A 26,287-nucleotide genomic window follows, 5' to 3' on the forward strand; every position below is an offset into this window, starting at 1 on the left:
TGCTACCGGGCCGGCCCAGCTATCCCGGCCCGTTTAGCCACCTATACCCTGTATTGCCGGTCCAGGACAATCAGTGCTCAAGCGGGCCGGGGGAACAGCAGCGGTTGGTGGGCCGAACAGCAATACGCCTATGTGAATATAGGTGTATCACGGGGAGCAACTAGTTAACGAGCGCTCCTTCGGGAGCCTCGCAACGATCAGCGTCACTTGGCGCGCTCTCAGCCATTCGCCACATGTCGCGCTCTGGACGCTCCTTCCGGATTTTATTATTTATTTTTTTCGCACGCGTTTTCGGCTTTTTAAACGGTTTTTTTTCCGGGTTTTTTCGACGTTTTGGTTTTCCCCCGGTCCTCATTTTTTTTTGCGCGAAATAAACGTGTTTTTTTCTTTCACGAAAGTCACGGTTTTTTTCCGCGAGAGGCACGTTTGTGCTTTAGCGAAAGTCACGGCCGTGCCTTTCGGAAACGAAAAAAAACGTGTTTTCTATTTTTTTTCTTTTGTGAGAGTCACGGTTTACTTCCGCGAGAGGCACGGTTGTGCTTTCGCGAGAGTCATGGCCGTGCCTCTCGAAAAGGGAAAAACAAAACGCGCTTTCTGTTTTTTTCTTTCGCGAGAGTCGCAGTTTTGCTTCCGCGAGAGTCACGGCCATGCCTCTCAGAAAGGGAAAAATACGTGTTTTCTGTTTTTTTTCTTTCTTGAAAGTCACGGTTTTGCTTCCGCGAGAGGCACGGTTGTGCTTTCATGAGAGTCACGGATGTGCCTCTCGGAAACGAAAAAAAACGCGTTTTCTGTTTTTTTCTTTCCACGAGAGGCACGGGTGTGATTTCGCGAGAGGCACGGGTGTGATTTCGCGAGAGGCACGGGTGTGCCTTTTTCGGAAAGAGAAAAAACCATGCTCCCGGTTTGGTTTTTTCGCCCGGTTTTTTTCGTCCGTTTTTTTCATGAAAAAAAAGTTCGTCAAAACCTATCAACATGGGATCTAGTTTTGAAGATCTCGACGCGTGGAATCCAATGATGAAAACGGTTTGATATTTGGACGCAAGGTTTAAAAGAAAAGGCGTTTTGAATAAACGAATCTACGAAAAAAGGGAAAACTCCCCGGTTGTGACAAGTGGCGCGTTGCTTGTTCGCCACTTGTCGCGACCTGGGAAAGTGGAGTGTTCTTTCCAACGAGTACTCCTTAATTAGTGATTTCGGTATCACGGACCGTATTTCGCCCACTAGGCCTGTCAGGCTGCTGCAACGAAATGACTGATTCACAATCCCAAAGCCCACACGGATGGACCAGATTGCGCCTGCCTGTAGCCCGGCCACCAAAAGCCCTCACTCCTCTACCAGCCGCTTGCCTGAGGCCGCTCTTGTTGCACGGCTGCTTCTAGTCCGTCGTTGCCGCACTCGAGCAGGATGTTCCGAGACGTTGTCTATCATCCGCCGCCACAACAGGACCAGGGAGATTGCAGCTCATGGCAGGAAAAGTGCGGATGGAGGTTGGAAGAGAGAGAGAGAGAGGTCCGAGGCGAGTTCAATGGTGGCGGCGAACGACGAGTACGACAGGTGGCGCCTTCAGTTTTGTTGAATCAACAGTATGTCACAAGGGATGTCTGCATAACGACAGATGATTGTGGGGAGATGAACGGAAGTGGTAGAACAGATGCAGATGAGTGCGGCGGCGCGGGAAGGAAAATGGGGCGTGGATGAGGAGATCGGCTGCTCCAAGCCTCGGACCTGGAAAGGAGAATCTCAATCCTGATTTTTTTGGCACGAAGTAAATACGATTAATTGGGGGCTAAAACCCATGGCAAGTGAGGGAGGAGGGAAGGATGTGCGGGAGGGGAAGGGTCGGACGAAGTGGAGGACGTAACAGGGGGAGGGGCGGATGAGATCACACTTTTCCTTCAGTACATCCCCTGAACACATTGACGGCTGAGATCTCTCTATATCCCTTCATAATAAAGGATAGGATGATCTTTTCACCCGCACCGATACGTGGCCTGCGTACATATACGCAGCACCCTCAGCTGTTTTTCACTTTTTTTAAAAGAAAAAAGAGTGTAGGCAACGTGAATGGGACTCAAGACCTTTTGGTCTAAGGAGAACCACACTAAACACTAGGACATCTGCGAGCCCGATGGCAGTGGGCCACGCGATCAAAGAGCAGATCCACACACCGCCCCATCTGTTGTGCATCACCAGCCACGATCCGGAAGACTTCCTCGTCCATTTCAAGCTCCCCGTGCACAAGGAGAACGCCGTCCGCCGCGGTGTCATCAAGGTGGATGGCGTCGACTTCGCGGTGAAGGGATGGCACGAGGATGACCATGAGGTGCCGGATGACCGCACACTCCACATTCGCGTCATCATGGAACATATGCCCATGCAACTGTGGTCGCTGGAGGACGCGGTCGAGGTGCTCGGCGACCTCTGCATCGTCGACCGCCTGGATAGCCGCACCCACGAGCGGGGCCACACCAAGACGTTCGCTTGCTGGGTGTGGGCGGCCGACATCACGCACATCCCCACCAGGCACACGCTCTGGCGCGCGGCTCGCGGCGCGGGCAAGGGTCGAGGCCATGCTGGGGTTCTCGCCTCCGAGCCGCCAAGTCGCCTCGCCACCCAGCGTCTGATGCCGGGAGCTGTTGGTGCGCGTGGACTGGATTGAGGACTGGACACCCCGCATGCCGCAGTCTTCCAGCTCGTGCCAGAGCGGTCTCCCATCGTCAGGATCAGGGGAGGAGCCCCCCTTCCTGGCAGTCTACCCGGGGACGTGGACCAGGCATATAGAGGACGGGCAGGGTCGCCGCCAGCCCCCTGCGGTGGCCTCCTCCGGCTACCACGGTCTGCAACGCGGTGGCGGCCGCAGGGACCATGATGACCAAGACGGAAACCGCAGGGCCAGGCGCTCCTGGGCGGATACGCTGCTCGGGCGGAGCCACTCAACCAAGGCATCGGCAGCGGCCAAGGACCGCCCCCAACAGAAGCGGCAGCGCAGTCGCACCCCCACCAGCTGGCACCACAGCTCGAGCTGCCACGGGCATGAGGTTGCGATCCACGTCACCCCGCCTCTGCCTCTGCGACGCCGCGCCCTCCCCACCCCTTCCCCCTCCTTCGCCCCCGGCGAACCACAGCCCCGACCCCTGTCGCCGATTTCTTCTCCGGCAAAGAGAACCAGCTTTCAACCCCGCCTCACGTCGAGCCGGGGTGGGATGAGCTTGAAGAGGCCGTCGCCAGCGTGCTGGCGTCATCGCTCGACTTCGGTGGGGATGGTGCACATGACTCCAGCGTGGACGTGTCGGCTCCTGGTGGGCCCTTGCATGCATGCAAACCGGCTCCGTCCAGGCATGCAGGACCGCTCCGTCCCCTCCCACGATTGCAACTGCTCTCGGGGCGGTGACTCACCAGGTTCAGCAACTGCAACTTGGGCAAGACGGCGCCACCGCTCAGCTGCTCTACCGCGAGGCTCCTCCCCCCTCATGGCGGCACCACCACCGGCACGGCGACCCTCCGCCCCTCCCAAGACGCGAGCACCATCGGCCCCCGTCCGGCACAACGCCAGGCAAGCGGCCAACCCCTCCTCCACCCTTGTCATGCAGCGGGCCACGCTCCGACTGGTTCAGGAGCTCGGCGTCCTAGGGCCAAAGGAGCAGATGACGGTGAAGGCTGCGGAGGCACTGCTACGTCGTTTCCACGAGCCGCTCACTGAAGACAATGTCGCCTACATCGCCAAGCTTACGCGCCTCGACGTCCAGGCGCTGCGTACCATGGCTGGCCTGGCCAGCCCAGACGGAGCAGCGCAGGGGTAGATCATGTTAGCACTTGGATTAGGAAGTCTCCGGCAGCAGCTGTCCTTAAGCCAGTCTGAGTTAGGTATCTTTGTTATGATTAGTGCAGGTTATCGATGTTTAGCTCGTAGTCAGCGTGATTTGGGGCGTATGGGTGGACGCTGGCACGCCATGGATGGGCGGTGGTGTCTTTGTGCTAGAATGTTATCTTCAGTAATAGAATTTGGTTTGTTGCTAGAGCATTTTCGAAGGTGTTATGAGTAACACAACCATCTCCATCATGAACTGGACTGTTCGAGGCCTGAACTCGCCGGCTAAGAGAGCAACCATTTGTGAGATAGCCAACGCTCACAGCCTCGCTCTCCTCTGTCTGCAAGGGACCAAGATAGATGCGTGGACACAGGGCATCATCAGAGAGATCGGTGGTGGCCGTCTGGACAACTACGCCGTGCTCCCGGCCGTGGGTACGCGCGGCGGGGAAGCAATCTTCTGGGACTCCACCAAGGTTGTCGTGGCTACGCACTCTGTGGGGCAGTTATCCATCACTGCCAGTGTCCTCTAGCTGCGCACCAACACTTCTTTCTGGTTAACAACATTGTATGGCCCCGCCGACGAAGCCAGGAAAGATGAGTTCCTCGATGAGATGATCAGAATCAGGCCGCCCCACGGTGAGCCATGGCTGATCAACGGAGATTTCAACATCATCTACGAGGCAAGAGACAAAAGCAACCACAACCTGAACAGGAGAATTATGGGCAGATTCAGAGACGCCATTAACAGGGCAAGCCTGAAAGAAATCAAGTGCAAAAATAGATGTTTCACCTGGAGCAATGAGAGGGAAAACCCAACCTTCGTCGTGATCGACAAAGTTTTCTGCAACCAAGAATGGGAAGATTCTTTCCCAGCGCACATTCTCATGGCTGCGTCCACCTCTTGCTTAGATCATTGCCCTCTGCTTCTGACAGACGCCGCGGCACCACCCCGCAAGGCCATTTTCAGATTTGAATCTTTCTGGCCCAAGTTCCCTTACTTCCAGCTGACGGTGGCCAGGGCATGGCAGAGGCCGGTGAATCACAGTTGCCCTTTTACCAGGATGAAAATCAAGCTCAAGAGAACCGCGGCTAGCTTAAGGATTTGGGCCAAAAGCATCTTCAGCAACTCTAAACTTCAATTCCACATTGCATTTGAAGTTGTACTCCGGCTATATGTAGCACAAGAAAAGCGTCAACTCACTCCTAGTGAATTTTGGTTAAGGAAGACGCTGAAACTAAAGATTGTCGGGCTCGCAGCGCTCGAGCGCGTCAGAAAGAGGCAGGCAGCGCGGACCACCTGGCTGAAAGTGGGCGATGCTCGCACCGCTTTCTTCCAGGCAAAGATCATCTCCAGGAGGAGGAAGAACCACATCCATAGCATTGAGGCCACGAGCAAGCAAGCAACAAACCACAGTGACAAAGCGAAGCTAGTACATGAACACTTCTCTGCCCTGCTTGGCACCAAGCGGAGGATGGCTCGAGCAATCAATTGGGACTCAATCGAGCTCCCGCGGCTGCAGGCAGGGACTGGCCTCGACAACCCTTTCATGGAGGGTGAGGTGTGGGCTGCGATCTGCGCCTCTCCGGCAGAGAAGTCGCCAGGACCAGACGGTTTCAATGACACTTTCTTCAGAGCGTGCTGGCAGACTATCAAAGCGGACGTCATGGCGGTTTTTGAGGCTTTCTACCAGCTGGCTGGCGGCGATTTTGCAGCCCTCAACCGAGCAATCATCGTGTTGCTGCCAAAGCAATCAGGTGCAACAAAACTGACTGATTTCCGCCCAATAAGCCTCATCCACTATGGCCAAACTGATCGCGAAGGTTCTATCCATCAGGATTGTTGGCGTCCTGGATCAACTGGTTTCCCCCGCCCAGAGCGCTTTTCAGAAGAAAAAAGGGATACATGACAATTTCCTCTACGTGCAAAACACGATCCGGATGTTCCAGAGGAAAAAATCGCCAGCGCTGCTGCTCAAGATTGACATCACAAAAGCTTTTGATTCGGTTTCCTGGGAATATATGTTAGAGCTACTGCAACGATTAAACTTTCCAGCGCGCTAGAGAGACTGGATTGCGCTGCTCCTCTTCTCCGCATCCTCGGCATGCACGCTCAACGGCGACCTAGGGCAAGCCATCCTCCACCTGCCCGGGCTACGGTAGGGGGATCCGCTCTGGCCACTCCTCTTCATCCTGGCGATCGACCCCCTACATCGGCTGCTAGAGGCGGCGCAGACGGCCGGCATCCTAACCCCACCGCCAGCCAGAGCCGCGCGCCTGCGGGTCACGCTCTACGCCGACGACGCCATCCTCTTCGCCAACCCAGAGTGGCATGAGGTCGACATCATCATGCAGATACTGGAAAGGTTCGGGGACGCCACGGGACTGCACTGCAATCCTCAGAAATCATCAGTAGCGGCACTCAACTACGACAACTTAGATCTCATGGACGTCCTGGGAAACTTCGGTGGCAAGAGAGTAGGCTACCGATCAGATACCTACGTCTCCCCCTCTGCATAGGCAAGCTACAGCTGGTCCACATTCAATCCCTCCTCGATCGCGTTCGCGCACGGCTGGCGGCATGAAAGGGTCGGCTCATGCCAATCGCAGGGTGGCGTGTGCTCGTTCGGTGCACTGCCCGCCTTCGCGATGGCCGTCCTGTGCATCCCAAAGAAATTCTTCAAAGACGTGGACAAGGCTAGATGACGCTTCCTATGGGCACAAGATGTGGAGATCACCGACAGGAAGTGCAAAGTTAACTGGCGGACAGTCACGTCGCCGGTGGACCGCGGCGGCCTCGGGATCCCGGACATGGAGCGCTTCGTGCGCGCTCTTCGGCTCTGCTGGCTCTGGCTGGCATGGACCGACCCAGCGCGGCCGTGGGTGGGCACAGGAACGCCCTGCGACGACAAAGACCAGGCGCTCTTCGCCTCGGGCACAAAGGATGGAGGTGGGCGACGGAAACCGGGTCCTCTTCTGGCACTGCCCCTGGCCGGGTGAGTTGTCGCTCTGCCGGGCCTTCCCGCTGCTGTTCAGCCGCTCCGTCAGGAAAAACCGCACGGTGGTGGAGGCCCTGCATGGAGACAGATGGGTGCTTGATCTAAGGCACGGCAATGCTATAAAAATCATCCCCCAGGTCGTCTTGCTGCGGCACCGGATCACTGAAGCCAATCTGACACTCCGAGAAGGGGTGGTGGACGTGATGAAATGGAAGACAGGAGGCCAATACACAGCGAAAGCAGCCTACAGCATCCAATTCCCAGACGAGCCGAGGGAGGAACTGCGTCAACTCATATGGAGGATCTGGGCACCGGGGAAGATTAAGTTTTTCCTCTGGCTACTCCACCTTGATCGCCTCTGGTGCAACGATCGCTTGCAGCGTAGAGGGTGGGAGAATGGATATTTCTGTCAGCTCTGCAACAGAAATTTGGAATCCTCCTTCCACCCCCTCTGGGAGTGCCCAACTTCACGCCAAGTCTAGACAACGGCAGCCACCTGCCACGGCTGCACTGCGCTCTCCCCAACCACCTGGGAAGCTTGCGTTACCACCACCGAAGCGGTGACCGCGATCGTCAACGACGCGACATCATCCGACAGAAAGGGCATCAAGACAATGGTCGCTCTGCTGGCCTGCCAAATCTGGGAGGAGCGAAACAGCTGCACCTTCAGAGGAAAATCGCCGAGCTACCGTGCCATTCTTGCAGCCTGCCGGAGGGACATCGAACAATGGCGGCTCACCGGAGCCCGCGACATAGAGGGCCCCTTCGGGGATGTTACGTGAGGAGTGAACCCATACTTGTATTTTTTGTTTCTCCGGAGGAAGTGGTGTGCGGCCTATGTGCTCACCCCTACCTCTTTTCAGACCTTGATCTTTTGATCACCCTTTTTTTAACCCTCTCTCTGCCAAGCTAATGAAAAGCGCTGGATCTTTCAAAAAAAAAACACTAAGACATCCTAAAGCTTTTGCCTATTTACTTCTTTTTTCTGTTTTCTTCTGATTCAATTCACGCCTGGGCTGACCCATTGTTGAATCGGTCCTTTTATCACTATTCCTTTTTAGTTTTCTTTTTTCTTTTTTCACTTTCCCTTTTTTCTTTTGCAGAAAACGCTCATGTTTAATAAATTTTGTTTGAAATTTTGAAAAATGTTTGCTTTTATATTTTTTGTCCATAAAGTACAAACATTCGCATTTAAAAAAATGTACAGATATGCCAAAAATTGTTCGTGTCTTTCAAAATTTCTTAGAGTGTTATAACTCGAACATATTTTCAAAAGAGCAAACATAGTTTTGAACAGGAACATTTTTAGAAAAACACTACGAAATTTTAAATTTCAAGCAAAAGTCAATAAATATGAAAAAATGAAACCAATTTATTTGAATTTCCACAAACATTTTTTTGTATTTGTGTAGAAACAAAATTAAATACAACATTATTTTCTAAATTGCAAATAAATTTTGAAAGCACAAACATTATTTGAAAATGCAGAATTGTCGAAATCACAAAACCTTCACATGATGCCTTGGAATGGTGATACAAGGCCCTAGAAAAAAGTTTGGCCCATGTGAATGAGGTCAAAAAATTACCATGAGATAGAACCTTCCGCCAAACCCGAACTTTTTCCCATTTAAATTCATGATCATTTTCTGAAATTCGCAAACTTTTTTCAAATTCATGAACTATTTTCCATATCCAGGTACTCTTTTCCACTTTTACAAACGTTTTATAAAAGCCCATATGTTTTCCAAATTCATAAACATTCTTTTTTTCATAATTAATGAGTTTTTTCTAATTGGCGAATGCTTGGGCCGGCCCAACAGGCACCCGACAGAAGCAATGGCGTCGCCCGATTGGGCAAGGCCTGAGCGTACCTTTTCTATTGTATTTTTTCTTATTTGTTTTCTTATCTTTTTCAATTTTTAGCTTTATTATTCATTTTGTAATAATATTTTTGGAATACCGAAAAATGTTCTTCTTTTCAAATTTGTTTTACAAATTATAAAAATGTTCCAGAATTTCAAAAAATGTTCCCATTTTTGAATTTTTGTTCATAAGTAAAAGAAATGTTTTTGTTTCGGAAATGTTGACAATTTTTTAAAAAAGTATGTCGGCTGGAATTTTGTGTACAACATCAATATTTGGGAATTTATTAACAAATTTGGAAAAGTGTTCCTGTTTATAAAATTTCATGCACAATTTGAAATTCCAAAATTGTTGAAAAATTTCAAGAGATAATCCGATAGAAAATGGCAAAACTTGTCGAATCTCAGAATGAACCGCCTTAGGCCAGAATCAATTCACCCATTTAGGAGAGAATTAGACAGTTTGCCAGGTCTCGTGCTAGATTTTAGGTCGGACGCCTCAAACGTGCCTCTCGCTTGGTTATGCACTTATGCTACTATGTACTTTTTAGGCCAGTTATTTGGGGTTGTTGCTTTCTCGGTTCGCTTATCTCGCCGGAGCATGACAGGCCATTATTTTGTTTGGTGTATTGGTAGTGTACAAGTATGCTATGATACTCCTTGTTTCTCGCTTGACCAGCTTCATGGAAAATGAGCTGGCTAATGGCTAGAATGTTGACATTTGGAAAATGATGGTTACTCACGACTTTTTTGCATGACTGATTTCGTCCTAAATTTCACCACAGTTGCACAAGAAAATTTGGTTTCTCCATATATTTTTCCGGCACTGATAACAGAAAAGTTGGCATCTTCGACAATTTTTGCGGTGTTGGGCTAAGGCTGCAAATGGGATCTACAAAGTTGGAAAAAGGCTTCTTGGCCTTATCAATGAGCTTGGCATCAAAGTTGAAGCAACACCTCTCCTCGAGACAAAATGTGTTATCAAATTAGAAGCGGAAAAGTGTGAGGCTAAATTCTTGAAAGAGAAAGAAATTAAATGAGCCCAAAGGGCCAAAGTAAAGGGAGTCAGGGAGGGAGACAATAACGCTCGTGTTTTTCCATTTCAGAGCTTGTGGAAAATATAGAAATAAAATAATTGTCCAATTTGAACAAGAGGGGGGGGGGTTACGATTGTGGGTCAACAGAACTTGAAATTGTACATCTCTAATTCCAAGACTTAAAATACGCATATTCGCTCATGAATTCATCAAAGCATGCAGAACACCGTGTTTAAAATTACTGAACACAAGAAACAGAAAGTATTCGGAGGGCAGAAGTTTTCTCTACCTTTATATCATTATATGAGATGTTCAGGCAGATGTAGATGCTCCTGCGCACAGTGAACATGGCAAGTAGTAGATGCGGGGACCTCTTCCTATACTTGAGCATCAGGTACAACCCGAGGGTTGTGCTCAGGAGGACGAGGAGTGCATTTGCATTTGCATCTCGAAGTGTGTGGCAGGGGGGGGGGGGGGCACTGCCGCCCCCATCCTTGCTATAATCATTGAAGCAAAAGAATTTTCAAGGGCTTAGATAGAAGAAAAGTGTGTTCGAGGCAAAGTGAGGAGGCATGCAATTAAAAGCTAGTTAGTTTCTCCCAAACACAATATCTTCCAATTGAAGAGTGTTGCACTATGTTTGCATCTTTAGGATTGTTGGTTTTGCACTTTCGTGCCACATCTTCACACTAAAGGGATTCAAGTTCCATGCCTGATTTTGATGCCAAAATCCCACCCAACTTTATACCTCCTGACACGATCTCCACCTCGGTGTTGTGTGTTGATCCAAATGGGTGTTGCAAGTTTACCATGGTGCAAGGAGCGACTAATATTGTTCCAAACAATAGTTCAAAGAGAGCCGTACTATGGATTAACAAGGGCATATACTTGTAAGACAGAAAAGTGTAATGGAGGACGGTATATCTCTTGTTTTATTTCAAATTAAGGTGGCTTCATCTTGAATAGTGCAGCATATATGCACACCCGTAGCGTGCACAATTAGAATATTTTAGCATGCACGGTGCTCTTGTTTATCAAATATTGATGTTTGCCACACAACAACAAAGCTATGTGCATCTGGAAGGGGAGGAACACTATGAAGATGTTGTTTGGATCGGATCGTCACCCACTCCGAGTTGCAGCTGAAGAAGAGCCAGTGTATATCGTACTTGAAGTCTCTCGAACCGTCAATGAATGATCCCTCAAACTGTGCACGAGCGATCCGGAAGACCGAACGCACGACCTCTTCACAGTTTACAAGCGTACAGTCTTCATGATCCGACAACGATTCGCCGTCCAGAGCTAATCATTGCCGAAGAATTAGAGGGAGGAGATTATAACCACATTGGGCTTCTAATTATGAGGAATAGATGGGATTAGATCTAGCTCTAATTGGATCAACTAGAACTAGAGTTAGAGGAGGAGGCTCCAAAACATATGTTTCTCAAGGGCCAAATCCTCAAGTATATATAGGTTGGAGGAGCAAGGAGGGGGTGCCACAAGGGAAAATGTTTCTCCCCCTTGTGCCGGCCATAGGAGGGGGAGTCCCCCTCCAATTCGCCCCCTTCCTTCTGAGGGACTCAAGGGAAGATACGTTCCCTCCTTATTACCATCCATTGATCTAATGCTTGTAAATATTAGTACGATGTAATAGAGTTAGTCAGATTTTTAATTGGATTCCTAAAAGTAAGATCGCCAGGATATAGTTTAGTTTCATTCACAAGCATAACCATTGGATCAAAACTCGCTCTGTGTTGTCGCCTTGGGAATGTTTGTATTCGGCCCGTGTTGGCTTGTTCGCTCTCAGCTGGTGAAGTGGGGAGCTCCTAGTCGGGGCCTTATTCACCGGCTAGGAGATCTAGCGCACACTAGCTTGCAGGAATGTGCTGGCCCTTCTAGCACTCACCGTTAACTTTTGAAAAAATACGAATCTGATTTTTCAAAAAAAAGAAAGAAAAATCCCAAAAATAAAAAATATTAACGAGTTAAAAAATGTTCACAAACTTCAACAAAAGGTTGATATTTAGAAAAAATAAAATTTTTGGAAAAATTCATTGATTTCGAAAAATGGTAATCATATTGAAAACAATTCAAATGATTTAAAAAAATTTCATGCACTTGTACAAACAGTGCATAATTTTGAAAATTTTACGAATTTTAAAAAACACATGGATTTTGGAAAAAGTTGATTAAATTTGAAGAAAAAGTTCATGAATTTTGAAAAATCGTGCATTTTGTAAAATAAAAATAAAAAGTGAATAAAAGGAAAATAATAAATAAAAAGGTAAAAAGTAAAAAGAATAAACAAAGAAGACCGGTCCAAGAAAAAACATAATCAGAAAAAGAATTAAAAAACGGCTTCCTGCTGCACCCCTAGATGGGCCGGCCCAAGTAAGAGCACCTGCAGTGCTAGTTAACAAAATGCCTGCTGACAGTCGCTAAAGGCGCCAAATAGGAAATGACAGTGAAGTGTCTCACGGAACATTATTTGTCTTCTTTTCTCGGCTGTTAGGCATGGGCCTATGCCGCTGGGGTTATAGGCCCATTTCGTGTGTGTTTTTGTGGTTCATTTCTATGAAGAGAGGAGATGGGTGGACATATCCATTTATTAGCTTAAGGACGCAGCCGCCCTTCCTGATATGTACTACCTCATCTTTTTAGAGCCCTATTTTGGGCTCAAAAGGTTGGTGTAGTAAAAAAATGAGCACGAAAACCGGCTTTTTTGGGCATGAGGAAGCCTCATCTCCAACAACAGCAAATAGGGCACAAAAACACATTTTTTGGGCACGAAATAGGGCAAAACTGCTCCAATAACTGCCCTAAAATAGGGTGGGAGCGACGACGAGCGTATCCAGGTCGAAGGAGCCAGCCATGGCACGCAACAACCGGCAGGCAGTCGGAAGATCCAAGGTTTCTGACCATAGGCGGGAGTCTGGATGCATCCTCGCATTTTTGGGCAGTAGCAAAAGTGCCCTATATTGGCCGCATGAGAAGCCTCTTTTTTAGACTTCCCAATTTTTCTGTTGAAAAATTATAAGTTTGGGCAGCTGTTGGAGTCCGTTTTTTGCCCTCTCGTGATCTAAACACGTCTCATGCCAAAAATAGGGGTGATGTTGGAGATGCTCTTATGTTCTTATTTTCTTTTGTTTTTGTTATGTTAACATTTTTACTTTTTATGTCCGCCTTCTTGTTTTATCCTCTTTCATTTTTTCAAAAAAAAATCTTTCTGTTTCTCTACATTTTGTAAGCAATTAACCTATAAATTGTTAGAGTTATTTTATGTTTTATTCCTACAAATGTGTGATTAACATTTTTTCAAATATCCTTTCAATTTTATTTTTGAAATTCTTGATTAACATTTTTATATACATGATAATTTTTTTTAATTATTTTTAATAAATGTTAAACTTTTTTATACACATTTAACATTTCCTAAATGCTTGATTACAATTTTTCAAATATTTTTTCATATTTTTTTCCAATGCTTGTTTAATATTTTTATATACATGGTAAAAGAATTATCATTTTTTTAATACATGATCAACAATTTTTCTATACACAGTCAACATTTTTCCAAATGCTTGATTTACATTTTTCAAATACTTGTTCAATATTTTCGTTTATTTGAGTTTTTTTGTACTTTATATTTATAATATTGTAAAGTATAAACAAAAGTACGAAAATAAAGCGAAAAACGAAAATAGAAAACGAAAAAAGAGGCTGTGGCCTGCGGCGCGGAGGGCCGGCCCATATAGCCCGCCCCTTAAGCGAGTCGGAAGAGGCGAAATATAGGGGCGCCCGACAACCACAAGGTTTTACTCGATCCCTCAATCTGGCGACGCGCCGCCGCCCACCCCACGGCCACCTCCGCCGCCATTCTGCTCGGGCTCAGGCCAGCCGCCGCCTGTAAATCTGCTACATCTTCTTCAATCTTAACCGGCCCTCTGTGATTGAAAGCCATGCCATTTCCTTGGTTCCTCACCATGTATGTATAGCTAGGTACGTCCAATCCATGTATTGATGTATAGCGAGTTACTCGAACTGAGGAGATCAATCGCCTCCACTCTCGAAAAACAGTTCCTTCCCCCCTTGCTCACGTGCGTAACGACGACCGATTTGATGGCTTCGAAGTCGACGATGCGCCGGTTCGTGAACCTGATCGTGGACGACCACATCCCCGGAGCCAGATCGCTGCGCCGCATCGACCTTAGGCGCCACAAGCTGTTCAACACGACGGTGGCCGTGCTGCCCCTGGACGGAGACGCCGCGCCCGCCGCTGCCGACGACCGCAAGAGTAAGAAAATGCGGACGATCAAGCTTCCCGCCGCAGACTTCAACTTCCGAGGCTCGGGTTCGAGCCTCTACTGGTGCATCCAATGCTTCCCGCTCGCCGGCCGCAAGGTGCTCTGCGTCGACCAGTGCGGCCGCACCTCGCTCTTCGACGCCGACGCGAAGCAGATGGACGACATCCCCTACCTTGACACGCCCAAGCGCATGCCCGTCTCCATCTTCGTCCCCGGCGCCGACGACCGTGACGAGAGCATCTACATCATGGAGGGTCGTCCCGGACTCCCGGTAGAGAAGAGACAGGAGCTGACGGTGAACGGCTGAGCGATCAGTACGAGGTCTTTGTGTACCGCAGACCAACCTTGACCTCCTCCACCAAGTCCTGGCAGCGCCAGCTCCTCCCGCCGCCGCCGTTCGTCCGTGACCCCAAGGTGCTCGACCACGTGATCACCTCGCACGTGGTGCTCCGCGGCGGCTCCAGCATCTGCATATCGGCCGGGGGTATAAACCTCCTTAGCCAAAAAACAGCCGAACGTTCGGGCACCTACTGCTTGGACACGACCAAACACACCTGGACCCAAGTCGGCGACTGGACACTGCCGTTTGTAGGCAAGGTCCAATATGTGCCGGAGCTCAAGCTTTGGTTTGGCATCTGCGCCGACGACTGGCAAATTGGTGCTGCTGACCTTTCCAGCATGGACACGGCCAAGGACACGGACTCCCGTCAGCCAGAACTAGTAGGTGCTTGAAAGGAGCTGGAGCCACTTCCAGAGTGGACGGAGATACAGTGTCCTCAGTTTGTCAGCCTGGGCTCCGGGAGGTTCTGCGTCGCGAGGTTCTTCCACCACTCTTGGATACATCCCTGGGCTTCTTCTATAATCAATATGATCCAAATGTGGATGAATATTTCACCGTCTTGACTGGTATGGATCTGGTGCCAAGCTTCGTCCATGGCGTCGATACTGTTAAGACCGCCAGTGCCGCATGCAGCAATGGCGGCAATAGGAAACCGCAACTTCAAATGATCAAGCACAATTCAAGATGCCACATGTCTTAGAGCATCTCCAGCGGTTGGCCCTATAGGGGGCGCCTAAAATCGCCACCTGAGGGTGAGCCGGCATAAAAATTGAGCCTGGGGGCGAGTTGGTCCCCAGCCGCCGGTCCCAGGGCCGCCCCCAGGCGCTTTTAAAAATAAAATACTTGTGTTATCTTCTTTCTATTGACCTTCCTAGATTAAACATGGCGAACGAGTGATGGCTTCGTCCGCAATGCTCATACATCCTGCCCAGCAACAACAGCACTGGAAGGCCGTCACGGCGAAGCCCGTAATGAAATCGAGGGAAACTACGGTGACGAGCGCGAGTTCTTTCAGACTTTGGCTCGCAACCTCCAGGTTCCAGCCATCCTCGCAGACAGATTGCAGGCTACGGCAGGACAGTTGGGCATAGTGATAATCGCAAACCCTGCTGCGTAACACCGTCAAGCTCTAGGAAAACATAAGCGAGTCGCGGCCCCACCTCCTGACACACTATCCTACTACATTCAGTAAAAATTAACCACACAAAATCGTATCCAATCAATGCATACAGAAGTGTTGGAAGATCTGGTTCTCAGATAAGGAGTTAATCTTTGTGGAGGAAACAATTCCATTTTTGTGGTTGTCAATTGTGAGGATAGTACAAAAACTAGAACCCAGTGAATTTGTATATTCGGGGCAAGAAACGCGTGATCCTCATGTTTTGGAGGACAAGAGTAAACTGTTCACTGCTAATGAATCCATGATTATATTGTACCACAGTTGAGATCTGCTTATGGAATAGAAATTTAATGTGTCGATGAGGTGCTAAACAAACAGTAGGCCAACACATTGCAGATGACTCATGTTTAAACAAGCAAAAGAGAAAGGGGGACACGACATGTAAGGGGTGTAGACATCTCTTTATTCACATGATAGATGTAGTACAAAGTTAAGTACCCAGACATATCCTTTAAGAACGTCCATGCCACATGAGAAACGCGATGCCACTCGCTATGCGGGCCAAAGCTTGATTTTCTGAGTTCTCTTCCTGCATGGGATTCTTCTCGGCTCCCTCAAACAAGGCAATATCACAATCTAAGGGCGTATATGAGGCCTGATATAAATTTTCGTATATCAGTTCAGCATCTCGTCCTTTGTGCAAGTCATCAACGGCGGCCACTATCAAATCAACCATATGCTTATAATAACCGATGCAAGCGTTGAGCTCCAACACTAAGTCGCCCATCATATGCAACGTGGACGTCACGTTGTGAACGGTTAGGTTGGCAGCGGCGACGGCCAGCCCACGCGTATCTATGGCGGAGGCACCTGTTGGTTCGGCCGAGAGCACGCCAACACAATAGTGGTAGGATATCTCAGGAATCTTTGAGCATGTTGTGTTGATGACAGACGAGGTGCTGGCTATGAGGCCCGGGAGCATGGCTAGGGTAAGGAAGAAGAGCACGGTAAGAGTCTGCATTTGTTAATTGTTTGCAAATACAGCATACAAAGCTTTTTGCGAGGATTGATCACTGCACTCCGCAAGTCTAATTTAAGCACCGAACCGAGCACTAAAAAGGAAAGAGAATCATGCATTAAATGTAAATATATCCAAATAAATACTCCCCAGCTGGCTCTTTACACCACGCGCATTTACGAACATAACTTAAAAGAAAATATTGATATTATGAACACAGATACTACTAGTACTAGTAGTATATCGTATCTTTGGTTAATCAACATGCAGTGATGGCCCTGATTTATTTGGATATCTTTACATTTAATGCATGATTACTTTCCTTTTTAGTCTATTAAACAAAAGGCTTATCGTATCTTTGGTCTATTAACGACCGGTAAAAAAAGTCGCATCTTTCTTCTGTGAGGATCAATACTCAAGTTTGACAGTAAGACACGTGACACAACAAAGTTATACTTAGCCACAGGATTTAAGATGTCATATTGTCATAAGGCTTTTGTTTATGCAGAAGGAAGTAGTGAAACAATAAGCCCGAGTGCTGATTAGATCGTTACAGAGGAGAGATGTAGAGGGACATGAGCTGAAAGCTGAATTATTTTGCTGGCAGATCACGACCAGGAAGAAATGTTCTTAAAGAAACTAATGAAAATGCACTTTGTACTAAATCAGCGACACTTACTTGGGGACGGAGGGAGTACTACTTCCTCCATTCCATAATTATTGGCGTGGTTTTAGTTCAAATTTCAAATAAAACCGCGATAGTAATTATGAAACGGAGGGATTACAGTTCAGTTCAGTTCATAATTATTTTTTTTATACGAGGCTTGATGACTTGACGATGTTAGAAAGTGTGTTCTCTTGTGCTTTCTCAGAAATAAACATGCATTCATTGTTCAATCTCATCTCCGAGCTCCAAATGCAATTCTCCCTGTTTTCCGTAGGTCTTGCTTGTTTGCAAGGGTAGACCTAGTTAGTTTATGCTTGTCACCTGAGATGCAGCTGTTGAGGCAAGATTTGTCAGGCAAAAATGGTAACGTCTGGTAAGCAGTTTTGAGATCTTTTCCCTCTGTGACACAATACCCAGCAATTCTTTTGCTGTAAAGAGGTTTTGACTTTTGACTGAATAAAAGTGGTATACATTCTTCTCTTCATGCCTAATGCTGCTAAAAGGGTTCGTTCTTTTCTGTTATCTTGAGCACTCTAAAACGTTGGAGACGTTCAATATTGTTGAAGGTGATGGCACGATCGTCACTTGTGCTACTCTGTTTGAATTTCCTGAGGAAAAATCAGGGGGGAAGCGGTTGCATATTGCTGTATCTGAATTCTGAAGTCTTGCTCTAGTACTGAGAGTCGCCTTCATTGGCTTGGGTTTGATGTGCTGTCTTGGACGCTTTGGACTATTAGGAATAAACTAGTTATTGAACACGCCATCTTGCGGCAACCATCTGATGCAATTTACAACTTCTGTGGTTTTTTGCAGTGGAAGATTCTTAGCAGACTGCATGAGGGCGTTAACGTAGAGGAGTTGGCGCCCAGGCTTCGCATCTTGGCGCATCGGCTGTCTCCTCCTCCCCCGGAGCCCGATTAGTTGTGGTTTTTTCTCAGTTCTGTTTGGGCATGATGTTGAGCTGCTGCCCCAGCACGTACCTCCTTTTATTTTCCTTTCCTTTTCCTTCTGGCTAGACTTTGAGACATTTGTACGGATTGATGCTTGTGTGGTGGTTGGGCTTTATCTATAAAGCGAGGCAAGAGACTTTCTCGGTAGAATGACAAAGGACAAACAAGCAGGAGCCACATCTGCATTTTAAGCAGATTCTTTTAGCCATATTTTTCGGGCCTTAAACCATTGCAAACGGAATGGACACAATGAAGCCTCAAGTTTTTCTTGCCTAGTTGTCCATGGACAAATAAGTTGCAGTGGGTTAAGTCAGGTAAATTAGTATACCTTCAAAGGTCACTCTGGTGTCATCGCATATTGTTAAGAGCATTTTGCTAGCTGTAGAACATCATTGGTGATATTTGATTACATGGTAGCTCTGCGCCCCATAGGTCCAACTTCGTTATCTTTGTTGCAGTACCCTGCTATGCCTGCTGCTATAGTTCAAATCCTTGTCGCTGAAACTGGTAAAATGAAACCGCTTTGACGCCTCTTTCATTTTAGTTTCAAGTGATGCTTTCTTTGGTGCTGTGGTTAGTCATCACCTCGCCGCTGTGATTAATTTGACCTGCTCCCAGAATGTGCTGGCTGGGAAGAAGCTTGCCTCCGTCTCTGTGGCCTTCTTCTTTGCATTGTGCATGATCTTGTCGGAATCCTTCATCCTTGTGTGGTTGAAGGTGACAACGCTGTTGTTATTCAGGCTGCTTCCGATGACAGATCCATACTCTGCTTCGTGTACAAAGAGATTGGCAGAGTTCTGCAATCCTTCTCGGATTGGCAGAGTTCTGCAATCCAACGCTGTTTGTATCACACGCTGTAGAGGCCGGGGATAATTCCCCTTTTTCGAAAAAGACGACCCATGAATTAGCTGTGTTCTCTCCGTCACAGAATGTGTTTGGCACCTGGGTTGCTGAGATTCAGAGCAGGTGCATATACCATGTAACCAACGAATGTTACCTTGCTGGTTGATCAATGGAAGTCTCTCTTACACTAAAAATGGAGAAACACAAACATTTGGGACGCGGAGTTTCTGCACCCGAGCTCAAATGAGCTCGGGTGAACAGTAAAATCAAAACTAAATCAAAAAAATTCAAAAAAATCCAATTTTTTTGGGAGAAGCATTGACAAAAGTTCTAAGTGCTTGCAAAAATTCTTCATGAAATCACATTTCTAGAAGGCGTGGCAAAAAAAGAAACAAAATCAGTACTCCGAAAAAGCTACTTTCAAAAGCATTTTGGAGCATTGAATTTGTTTTTTTTTGCCACGCCTTACAGGAATGTGATTTCGTGATGAATTTTTGCAAGCACTTAGAACTTTTGTCAATGTTTCTCTCAAAAAAAATTTGGATTTTTTTGAATTTTTTTTGATTTTTTTCGATTTTACTGTTCACCAAGCTCAAATGAGCTCGGGAGCAGAAAGGCACTTTCGAAAACATTTGTTGCTATATCCTATATAGACCGGGAGAGGGTTTCTCTGACATCACTCAGAAACAAACAGATCATAAATAAGGGTGAAATTGGTTGGGATAGTTTTCGACCGAAATCGTTGTTAAATCCGAATCTTAAAGAAGTATCTGTAAATTTGAGCTAGTTTGGGTTCTTGCTAACTGCGATGTTGTTCTGGTGGTGTGGATCAGTTCCGGCGAGTGCCTGGTCGGTAGTTGTTTTGCTGTCCTGAGTGTATTTGGACTGCAAGATCTTACTCTTCTACAGGCCACTAGAGGAGAGGTGCACCGATGACCCATGACCATGCAGACTAGATCTAACCAAGGAAGAGGGACGGCATGGTGAACACTGAGGCTATCATGATGGAGTGCAGAGCCGGTGACGAGTAGCAGAAGCTGGCCTTCTTGGATTAGATTCAACAGCTTAGTTTGATTTTTGTTGTGGAACATGTTCTTTGGCATGATTATTTGGAATGGGTTAGCTTTTATAAAGCGTAATATGGGTGAAATTTGAATTCTGAACAGCTGTTATTTATCCTAGATTTGAGGGCATGCATGAACGATTTCTGAATTCCGAACATACTTGATTTGCTTGCCAAATAAAATAATCTCTTTGTGAATTTACATTTTGGCTGATGCATTGGGTGGGTGTATAGTATTTTGTATGTAAAGGGAATGGAGAAACAAGGGAGTAATGTGGGCTTTTAGAAATCCTTCCTGTTATTGATATTGATGGGGATAGAAAGGAGGAGGATAATAATAATTACAAATACGGTCGAACCTCTCTTGATGGAGGGTGTAGTTTCTGTCATAGACAATCCTAATTTCCCGCAGGGTGTTGAGGAGAAACCCAAACGACCCTGGAAGCGGAAAATCTATCCTACTTCGGCAGTGCGCAGAAGTGCTAGAGTTAAGCATAAGAAAAAAATTTATGATGATTTATGAAAGGACTCTTTTGGAATAGCAGAGGTCTAGTTGACTTGGCTAAACAAAGATTCTTAGCAGAGACAACGTTAGAACAAGACTTAGACTTTATTGCACTTTTGGAAACTGGACGAGATAATTTCACATCACAGTTCCTTCAAACCCTCTCCAGTGGTATCGATTTTGGCTGGCACATTTTACCACCTAGAGGAAGATCCGGCGGGATTTTACTAGGAGTACGTTGTGAGACGTTAGAGGTGCTTAATGTGGTTCAGGGAGACTTCTCGGTTAAATTCAGGGTAAGATCAAAATTGGATGGGTTCCAATGGTCACTAGTTGCTGTATATGGGGCAACACAACCTGAATTTAAACCTGACTTTCTGGCCGATCTGGTGCGGATTTGTGGAGATGAAAATCTGCCAATACTAGTCGGGGGGGGGGGGATTTCAATATCATTAGGAGGAGAGAAGAAAAGAATAATGACAATTTTGATGGCCGTTAGTCTATGATGTTTAACATGATTATCGAGAGTCTCAATTTGAGAGAAATTGAGCTCACCGGTAGACAGTTTACATGGGCCAACTTGTTACCTATTCCGACTTATGAAAAGCTGGATAGGGTACTTTCTAGTGTGGAGTGGGAACAAAAATATTCGTTGGTGTCGGTTCATGCGATGCAGAGAGCGATCTCGGATTATACACCACTCCTCTTAGACTCGGGTGAGGCTACCCATGTGGCAAATAAGAACATCTTCTCCTTCGAGCAAAGCTGGTTTGAGCGAGAAGGATTTATGGAGATGATTGCACGCAAATGGTCTAAGCCGGTTACAGGAAGGACACATGTCGAGAGATGGCAAAATAAAATTAGACATCTCCGACAATTTCTGAGAGGCTGGGCCAGAAATGAGAGTGGGATTTACAAACAGGAAAAAGAGCGTCTTACTCAACTGATTGAGGCATTAGACTTAAAGGCTGAAATCACTCTTCTTTCTGTTAATGAGCACTGTGTTGGGGAACATAGTAATTTCAAAAAAATTCCTACGCACACGCAAGATCATGGTGATGCATAGCAACGAGAGGGGAGAGTGTTGTCCACGTACCCTCGTAGACCGAAAGAGGAAGCGTTAGCACAACGCGGTTGATGTAGTCGTACGTCTTCATGATCCGACCGATCAAGTACCGAACGTACGACACCTCCGAGTTCAGCACACGTTCAACCCGATGACGTCCCTCGAACTCCGATCCAGCCGAGTGTTGAGGGAGAGTTTCGTCAGCTCGACGGCGTGGTGAGGATGTTGATGTTCTACCGACGCAGGGCTTCTCCTAAGCACCGCAACAGTATTATCGAGGTGGATTATGGTGGAGGGGGGCACCGCACACGGCTAAGAGATCAATGATCAATTGTTGTGTCTATGGGGTGCCCCCTGCCCCCGTATATAAAGGAGTGGGGGAGGGGGAGGGCCGGCCCTCTCTATGGCGCGCCCTAGGGGATTCCTACTCCCACCGGGAGTAGGATTCCCCCTTTCCTAATAGAACTAGGAGCCCTTCCAAGTAGTAGGAGTAGGAGGGAAGGAAAGGGAAGGGAAAAGGAGAAGGAAGGAAGGGGGCGCCCCCCCTCCCTAGTCCAATTCAGACCAGCCCATGGGGAGGGGTGCGGCCACCCTTTGAGGCCTTTCTCTCCTTTCCCGTATGGCCCATTAAGGCCCAATACGAATTCCCGTAACTCCCCGCTACTTCCGAAAATACCCGAATCACTCGGAACCTTTCCGATGTCCGAATATAGTCGTCCAATATATCGATCTTTACGTCTCGACCATTTTGGGACTCCTCGTCATGTCCCCGATCTCATCCGGGACTCCGAACTCCTTAGGTACATCAAAACACATAAACTCATAATATAACCGTCATCGAAACATTAAGCGTGCGGACACTACGGGTTCGAGAACAATGTAGACATGACCGAGACAATTCTCCGGTCAATAACCAATAGCGGAACCTGGATGCTCATATTGGCTCCCACATATTCTACGAAGATCTTTATTGGTAAGACCGCATAACAACATACGTTGTTCCCTTTGTCATCGGTATGTTACTTGCCCGAGATTCGATCGTCGGTATCTCAATACCTAGTTCAATCTCGTTACCGACAAGTCTCTTTACTCGTTCTGTAATACATCATCCCGCAACTAACTCATTAGTTGCAATGCTTGCAAGACTTGTAGTGATGTGCATTACCGAGTGGGCCCAGAGATACCTCTCTGACAATCGGAGTGACAAATCCTAATCTCGAAATATGCCAACCCAACAAGTACCTTCGGAGACACCTGTAGAGCACCTTTATAATCACCCAATTACGTTGTGACGTTTGGTAGCACACAAAGTGTTCCTCCGGTAAACGGGAGTTGCATAATCTCATAGTCATAGGAACATGTATAAGTCATGAAGAAAGCAATAGCAACATACTAAATGATCAAGTGCTAAGCTAACGGAATGGGTCAAGTCAATCACATCATTCTCCTAATGATGTGATCCCATTAATCAAATGACAACTCATGTCTATGGTTAGGAAACATAACCATCTTTGATCAACGAGCTAGTCAAGTAGAGGCATACTAGTGACACTCTGTTTGTCTATGTATTCACACATGTATTATGTTTCCGGCTAATACAATTCTAGCATGAATAATAAACATTTATCATGAAATAAGGAAATAAATAATAACTTTATTATTGCCTCTAGGGCATATTTCCTTCAGTCTCCCACTTGCACTAGAGTCAATAATCTAGTTCACATCGCCATGTGATTTAACACCAATAGTTCACATCACTATGTGATTAACACCCATAGTTCACATCGTCATGTGACCAACACCCAAAGGGTTTACTAGATTCAATAATCTAGTTCACATCGCTATGTGATTTACACCCAAAGAGTACTAAGGTGTGATCATGTTTTGCTTGTGAGAGAAGTTTAGTCAACGGGTCGGCCACATTCAAATCCGTATGTATTTTACAAATTTCTATGTCAACAATGCTCTGCATGGAGCTACTCTAGCTAATTGCTCCCACTTTCAATATGTATCCAGATTGAGACTTAGAGTCATCTGGATCAGTGTCAAAACTTGCATCGACGTAACCCTTTACGGCGAACCTTTTTTGTCACCTCCATAATCGAGAAACATATCCTTATTCCACTAAGGATAATTTTGACCGTTGTCCAGTGATCTACTCCTAGATCACTATTGTACTTCCTTGCCAAAATCAGTGTAGGGTATACAATAGATCTGGTACACAACATGACATACTTTATAGAACCTATGGCCGAGGCATAGAGAATGACTTTCATTCTCTTTCTATCTTCTGTCGTGGTCGGGCTTTGAGTCTTACTCAATTTCACACCTTGTAACACAGGCAAGAACTCTTCCTTTGACTGTTCCATTTTGAACTACTTCAAAATCTTGTCAAGATATGTACTCATTGAAAAAACTTATAAAGCGTCTTGATCTATCTCTATAGATCTTGATGCTCAATATGTAAGCAGCTTCACTGAGGTCTTTCTTTGAAAAACTCCTTTCAAACACTCCTTTATGCTTTGCAGAATAATTCTACATTATTTCCGATCAACAATATGTCATTCACATATACTTATCAGAAATGTTGTAGTGCTCCCACTCACTTTCTTGTAAATACAGGCTTCAGCTCAAGTCTGTATAAAACCATATGCTTTGATCAACTTATCAAAGCGTATATTCCAACTCCGAGATGCTTGCACCAGTCCATAGATGGATCGCTGGAGCTTGCATATTTTGTTAGCACCTTTAGGATTGACAAAATCTTCTGGTTGCATCATATACAACTCTTCTTTAATAAATCCATTAAGGAATGCAGTTTTGTTTATCCATTTGCCAGATTTCATAAAATGCGGCAATTGCTAACATGATTCGGACAGACTTAAGCATAAATACGAGTGAGAAACTCTCATCGTAGTCAACACCTTGAACTTGTCGAAAACCTTTTGCGACAATTCTAGCTTTGTAGATAGTAACACTACTATCAGCGTCCATCTTCCTCTTGAAGATCCATTTATTTTCTATGGCTTGCCGATCATCGGGCAAGTCAACCAAAGTCCACACTGTGTTCTCATACATGGATCCCATCTCAAATTTCATGGCCTCAAGCCATTTCGCGGAATCTGGGCTCATCATCCCTTCCTCATAGTTCGTAGGTTCATCATGGTCAAGTAACATTACCTTCAGAACAGGATTACTGTACCACTCTGATGCGGATCTTATTCTGGTTGACCTACGAGGTTCGGTAGTAACTTGATCCAAAGTTTCATGATCATCATCATTAACTTCCTCACTAATCGGTGTAGGCATCACTGGAACTGATTTCTGTGATGAACTACTTTCCAATTCGGGAGAAGGTACAATTACCTTATCAAGTTCTACTTCCCTCCCACTCACTTCTTTCGAGAGAAACTCCTTCTCTAGAAAGTATCCATTCTCAGCAACGAATGTCTTGCCTTCGGATCTGTGATAGAAGGTGTACCCAACTGTCTCCTTTGGGTATCCTATGAAGACACATTTCTCCGTTTTTGGGTTTGGGCTTATCAGGATGAAACTTTTTCACATAAGCATTGCAACCCCAAATTTTAAGAAACGGCAACTTTGGTTTCTTGCCAAACCACAGTTCATATTGTGTCGTCTCAACGGACTTAGATGGTGCCCCTTTTTAACGTGAATGTAGCTGTCTCTAATGCATAACCCCAAAACGATAGTGGTAGATCGGTAAGAGACATCATAGATTGCACCATATCTAATAAAGTACGGTTACGACGTTCTGACACACCATTACACTGTAGTGTTCCAGGTGGCGTGAGTAGTGAAACTATTTCACATTGTTTTTACTGAAGGCCAAACTCGCTAAATCAAATATTTTACCTCTGCGATCATATCGTAGAAACTTTTATTTTCTTGTTACGATGATTCTCCACTTCACTCTGAAATTCTTTGAACTTTTCAAATGTTTCAGACTTGTGTTTCATCAAGTAGATATACCCATATCTGCGCAAATCACATGTGAAGATCAGAAAATAACGATACTTGCCGTAAGCCTCAATATTCATCGGACCACATACATCAGTATGTATGATTTTCAACAAATCTCTTGCTCGCTCCATTGTTCTGAAGAACGGCGTTTTAGTCATCTTGCCCAAGAGGCATGGTTCGCAAGCATCAAGTGATTCGTAATAAAGTGATTCCAAAAGCCCATCAGCATGGAGTTTCTTCATGTGCTTTACACCAATATGACCTAAACGGCAGTGCCACAAATAAGTTGCACTATCATTATTAACTTTGCATCTTTTGGCTTCAATATTATGAATATGTGTATCACTATGATCAAGATCCAACGAACCATTTTCATTGGGTGTGTAACCATATAAGGTTTTATTCATGTAAACAGAACAACAATTATTCTCTAACTTACATGAATAACCGCATTGCAATAAACATGATCAAATCATATTCATGCTCAACTCAAACACCAAATAACACTTATTTAGGTTCAACACTAATCCTGAAAGTATAGGGAGTGTGCGATGATGATCATATCAATCTTGGAACTACTTCCAACACACATCGTCACCTCACCCTCAACTAGTCTCTGTTTATTCTGTAACTCCTATTTCGAGTTACTAATATAGCAACCGAACAAGTATAAAATACCCAGGGGCTACTATAAACACTAGTAAGGTACACATCAATAACATGT

The 26,287-nt window shown here is 46.1% G+C and overlaps 1 protein-coding gene and 1 pseudogene across 1 annotated transcript; both read left to right on the plus strand.

Moving 5' to 3' along the window:
• The first annotated feature begins 4,059 nt into the window (after positions 1 to 4,059).
• On the plus strand, positions 4,060 to 6,328 carry LOC147977160 (uncharacterized). The gene is made up of 3 exons (XM_087521086.1): positions 4,060 to 4,284; positions 4,342 to 5,632; positions 6,033 to 6,328. The coding sequence occupies exons 1-3, from the start codon at positions 4,060 to 4,062 to the stop codon at positions 6,326 to 6,328; spliced, it is 1,812 nt and encodes a 603-aa protein (XP_087377212.1).
• Positions 6,329 to 13,843: 7,515 nt separating this feature from the next.
• LOC125554972 (uncharacterized) lies at positions 13,844 to 15,050 on the plus strand (annotated as a pseudogene).
• Positions 15,051 to 26,287: the final 11,237 nt, after the last annotated feature.

This window comes from Triticum urartu, chromosome 4A (genome assembly GCF_056163025.1).
Source record: "Triticum urartu cultivar PI428250 chromosome 4A, HENAU_Tu73, whole genome shotgun sequence".
Lineage (NCBI taxonomy): Eukaryota > Viridiplantae > Streptophyta > Magnoliopsida > Poales > Poaceae > Triticum > Triticum urartu.